The sequence below is a fragment of the Zea mays genome, chromosome 4 (assembly GCF_902167145.1).
Source record: "Zea mays cultivar B73 chromosome 4, Zm-B73-REFERENCE-NAM-5.0, whole genome shotgun sequence".
In the NCBI taxonomy this organism is placed as follows: Eukaryota; Viridiplantae; Streptophyta; class Magnoliopsida; order Poales; family Poaceae; genus Zea; species Zea mays.
The window spans coordinates 192613895-192619348 of NC_050099.1; the positions used below are offsets into that span (position 1 = coordinate 192613895).

Below are 5454 nucleotides of genomic sequence, written 5' to 3' on the forward strand. Positions count from 1 at the left end.
AGTTGATGATGCCCAATCGATCAATCATTACTTGTAAGATGTGCATCGAACAATTAATCCACATAAAATATCATGAAATCCTTGCAGTGCTACTACTGCTAGCTCATCTCTCTCTCCTAGCTCGTTGAACAGTAGCAAGCTATAGCTAGCTACACGACCATCGTCCTCACATCACAATGCAAATTAAAGATCCAATCCAACGGAGAGTGTTGAAAGAGCTAGCGCGAGGTAGAGAAAAGGATCATCTTTGGATGGATATATGTAGAGAGAAACGAAAATGCATTGCTCTTGCTTGATGAAGGAGATTAAATACTCATGCGAAGCCATTGGGGAAGTACAAGCTGGACGGACTCCCTCGGCCGCCGCCGCTCCCTTTCCTGGCGTCGCCGGCCAGCGCCGCCGCCATCTCCTGGCCCTGGTACATGAGCGTGGAGTTCATGGTGAGGCTCACCAAGCTGTCGTCGGCGGCGTCGCCGCCCCTCGGGAAGCTCCCGCCGTCGCTCCCACCTCCCCCGGCGTCGCCGTGCGCGCCGCCGTCGTCGCGCGTGGCCACCATGACCGCGGACTGCACGAGCTCGAGGCAGAGCCTGAGCTTGTTGGGCTCGATGTGCGTGAGCCCCGGCACGGCGCCCTTGAAGAGGAACTCGGAGGTGAGGCTGCGGAGCACGTCGAGCGGGGTGACGCCGTCGAGCGTGCGGGCGTTGGGGTCGGCGTGGTGGTCCAGGAGCACGGAGACCATGTCGGGGGACACCATCTCGGCCGCCAGGTGCAGCGCCGTCTTGCCCGCGGGCCCGGCGCGGGAGTTGACGTCGGCGGCGCCCAGCTCCAGCAGCGCCTTGACGACGTCGCGGCCGCAGTGCTGGACGGCGTAGTGCACGGCCAGCGCGTCGTCCAGGTCCAGCCCCTCGCCCATCACCATCAGCTTGACGAGCTCGATGTCGGCGGCGTCCAGCGCGCGCCGCATGCGCCGGATCCGGTGCTCGCGGTCGGCCGCCGACGACGCCGCGTTGATGGGGAGGTAGTGGTGGGTGAGGAACGGCGAGCGCGGCCCGGCGCCGCCCGCGGCGGCGGCGCCGCCGGGGGACTTGGCGCGGATCTCCTCGATCTTGGCGACCACGTCGATGGGGAGGTGCTTGGCGAGGAGGTCGGCGGAGAGGCCCGAGCGCGCCACCAGGTGGGAGCAGGCGGCCCAGAGCTCCTGCATCTCGAACTTGCGCGACGCCATCAGCACCTTCATCACGTCGTCCACGGACGCCTCCTTCACCATGGCCTCCAGCTGCTTCTGCAACGCAACAACGGGACGGAACAGTGAACCACACGGTCGTTAATCGTTATAGGCAGGCGATTTTAGCAGCATGAAATGTAGCGGCTGCGGCGGCCGATCGATCGAAAATCCCCTGGCGGCTCCGGCGCACGCACTGGGCACTGCACGCAGGCATGCTTCGTTCTTCCACTTTCACCGGCTCCTGCTGCTTCTGCTGCTGCTTGGATCGATCGATACGCAGGCGCGCAGCATGCATGGCGCCGCTTGACTTCCATCGGTGGCAGTTGTATTTGTACAGCAGCAGCAGCAAGGCAGCAAGACACAAGGTGTTTCGGAAATGATGCACGGCGGCTGCGTTTGTTGTTGGGACTTGGGATTCGGAAGGGGCCTGGACCTGGCGCCCTTGGACTGGACCGGACCGATCTCCGAGAAACCCTAGCAATATATGCATACTACTCCTGCCTGCACTTGCAATTGCTGTGAAATGAAATGCAGCGCGTGCAATGGGATGTGATGTGATGTGATGGATGGAAGGAAGGGACAGGAGAGACATGAGCTAGCAAGCAGGGCGTGAGTGACAAGACCCTTCCTAGTAAAGATGAGTCAGAAAAGCAAGGCACAGGCCACAGCCGCACAGGCCACAGGCTGGGTGGTGGAAGCGATCCATCCATGACAAGTGATGACAGGTGCAGTAGCGAAGCGGCAAAAAAGCAAGGGAGACTGTGAGAGGCTAGAGACGACGACGACCCCGCCTCCTGCTGCAGCCTGCCTGCCTGCCTGCCTGTGCCTGTCAGTACACCCCTCTCCCCCCATCTATCCTATCCATCCATCTCAGATTCCTTCTTCCGCGCAATTAAAAATTCGAGCAAAATTCGATCGATTGGGAAGGAAGACGGATCGAGAAAAAAAAAGGAGAGAAAAAATTGAAGGGATGGAGTCTGCTGGTCTGGCAGTCCTCCTCCATGACCATGCATGAATCGGAAGGAAAGTCCTCCTCCAACGGCCATGGCCATGCTCGAGCTAGCGGCTGGAGCAGGTGATGCTCAGCAGCCAGGAGTTAGTTCCCGACCGAACCCTGACTGACCCTCGTTCTCCTGAAGAAAAGAGAATTCATATGATGCCGCGCGCCGCAGGTCGGCGTACAAAAGATGCGTGCTTTATCGATGGGTGAGAGCTTCAGCTTCAACCATGACGAATCGTCCCAATCTGAATCAGGGCTCATGAGTTATTAGTAGTAGCTGTCACTGCCTGCCTGCCTGTCTGCACTGCAGATCCCAAGAATTTGGAGTGATATGTAGTAACTAATAGCACCAAGGAAAGGAAGGGAAGGGAAGGGAAAGAATCCCCATCCCCACCTGGACGAGGAGCGCGAGCTGCTCGACGCCGAAGGAGCGCGCAGCGGCGAGGGTGTCGAGGGCGAGGTCGACGGCGGCGCCGCAGCGGGTGTGCCAGCAGCCCCTGGCGCCGCAGCCCGGGAGCGGGCCGCTCTTGGGAGCGGCGACGGAGGCCTGGCCGCTGTAGAGGAACTGGAGCACCAGCACCAGCACCTCGTAGCGGATGGAGCTGACGGGGATGACGAGGTCCGGCGCGCGCCCGCCGGCGGTGGGTGGGGGCGGCTGGTGGCTCGGGTCCAGGCCGCAGAAGAGCTTGCGGAAGAAGAGGCTGCGCGCGGCCAGCACGCAGCGGTGCGCGTGCACCAGCCGGCCCTCCACGCTGAAGGCCACGTCGCTGAAGGCCTGCCCGTTGATGAGCAGGTTCAGGTAGTCCAGCGACAGCGACTTGAGCGAGTCCTCCGAGCTCATGATCTCATGTGCTTGTGCGGCCTGGAACTGGAACTGGAACTGGACGGCCCCCCGGTCGGTCCGGTCGGCGCGCGCGGCCTTTGTTTCCTGGGGCCGGACTCCGCCGCCGGAGCAGCGCTAGAGGCCGGGAGGGATCGATAAAGGCCGGCCGCGCTTGCGCGCGCGGAGCGGATTTTTGGAGGGATTGGGATTGGGAGGGGGGGAAAGCGGATGGATGGAAAGAAATTAAAGCGAGAAAGAAAGGCAGCACAGCACGCACGCACGCACGCACAGCGGCCGGGCGACGACGCAACTGTGTCTGTGTTTGTGTGGAGGGGAGAGGAAGACGATGGAAAAGGCAGACAGGCTGGTAGCTAGGGTGAAGTGAAGAAGGCAAGGCGCTGTGAAAGGGACGGCCGGAGACGGAGATGGATCGAGCCAGCAGACGAGAGGCGTGCTGCTAGCTATAGCTAGCCGGCCTGCTAGCTCCTCCTTCACTCGTCGGTCCCTACTCCTCGCTCACTCCTCTTTGGCCTGGGTGGGTGTGGGTCTGGGTGGGGGATGGGGACGCCGCTCGCTCTACAGTCTTTGTCTACAGTTCCATCTATGTATGCAATGCACCCTGCGCGCGCGACGATGCATCAGTGTTGGGGAGGAGCCTGGTCTGGGGCATGCAGCCATTGGCCCAGCTGCGTGCCAATGAGACAAGTTAGCGTGGTGGTGGTGTACGACCGCCACTGTGGCCGGCGTTGCATTTGCCCTGGGGTTACCACTACTGTGCTTGGCCGAGAGTATCTCTAATTTCTCGTCCTCTTCAATCCACTCTAATCCTCGTGCTCCTAGACACGCCCTTAGAGACTTCAAGTTAAAGTGGGTTATTAGGTCGGTTGGAGTGCGATCGTCCACTCAATTTGCTATCGTCTAGTCTACATTACTATGCGATCGTCCACTCGATTTATTATCGTCTAGCCCTAGGGTTACCACTACTATGCGATCATCCGCTCGCCCCTTTCGGATAAGGTAATCTCTCCCTAGCTTGCCTAATTATTTGGCCAAGGGCGTCCCATTCCACCCTTATGGTAGTACTATTTTCTCAGGTTAAGCTTCATATTCCAATTAACACGATAATCTTATCATTAACCATAAAGAATCCATTTGACAATAATAATAGAGCATGATCATATTTCATATATAGCTTTAATCCCAAAACTAAGTAGAGCAATATCAATACTACCCAATAATTCATTTGTTTGCAAGGTGTAGTGTAAACAAAAATGGGTAATCTATTAGGTCCCATCAGCTTAACTTGACTGTGTCATGGTGATTAACAGAATCATTATTAGGTAAAAGAAAGTGATTAAGTACACAACTTGCCTTTTCAGTGCAACTCCAGGTAATTTTCCAATTGGAGCCTCAGGTTTTCGTCACCTCGCTTCTATTCATAGCAATACATATAGATAGACAAGGAGTACATAAAATAACATTACACCAAACATGAAAACAAACCACGTAATAATATTCTACGCATCGCTAAGATCCGCAGGTTCAAGAACCACTAAAATCGGAGTTAAAATAAATTAGATTTGATTTTACTAAGTTTCTAGAATTATTTTTATAGATATAAATCGTTTCCAAATTAATTAAGTTTATCAATATTTTGAATTTAATGGACGACTGCAACTATTTTTCTAGAATTCGAGGTCTGTTTTGCAAAACCCGAGGACCTATATGTATTACTTCAACTGGAATGGACGGTAGGTTGATTTGGAGTAAAGTTAGGGACTCTTATGCAAGATGTTCTCGGTGAAGGGGTGTAAGGAAAATGTACCTCGGTCCATTTGTCTAAATGATTTTGGTGTCTGATGAGCAACATAATCTGTTGACTAATGTGTTTCTAGTGTTTGAATTTGTAGTTCACAGGATCCTAAAGTGACTCGGACTAAGGCATTGGGGAAGCAACACCTCAAAAGAAGACATTAAGAAGATCATATGTGAAGATCAACAACTATCAAGCAAAGTCCAATACATGAAGAAAGTATTGGCACTGGCGGACCGTCCGGCTGAGAGCACCAGACTGTTCGGTTGCACACCAGACTGTCCGGTGCCACATCGCAGGACTGTCTGGTGCACCAGGGAATAGTAGCCCAACGGCTAGTTCCTGATGACACTATGGAGGAGAGGCACCAGACTGTCCGGTGTGACATCCGTCCGGTGCAAGGCTGACAGCGCCAACAGTCACCTGCCAACATAGAAGGAGGTCAGTCTGACCCGTGGGACCCAGGCAGTGGTGATTAAACGAGACAGAGCGCACCTCGATGACACTTGCACGCGAGCCCGGTCGGTCGGCGCCGAAGCGTTGTACAGCGCGGCGAGTTGGGTCGGCCTGGCTTATTCGGCCCAGGGCCATCT

General features: G+C 55.7%; 1 protein-coding gene across 1 annotated transcript; it reads right to left on the bottom strand.

The window, feature by feature from the left end:
• Nucleotides 1-254: 254 nt before the first annotated feature.
• Nucleotides 255-3372, bottom strand: LOC109946079 (BTB/POZ domain and ankyrin repeat-containing protein NH5.2). Its single transcript, NM_001398822.1, has 2 exons — nucleotides 2620-3372; nucleotides 255-1282 (listed from the first exon to the last, which is right to left on the bottom strand). The coding sequence occupies exons 1-2, from the start codon at nucleotides 3064-3066 to the stop codon at nucleotides 314-316; spliced, it is 1416 nt and encodes a 471-aa protein (NP_001385751.1). The 5' UTR covers nucleotides 3067-3372; the 3' UTR covers nucleotides 255-313.
• Nucleotides 3373-5454: the final 2082 nt, after the last annotated feature.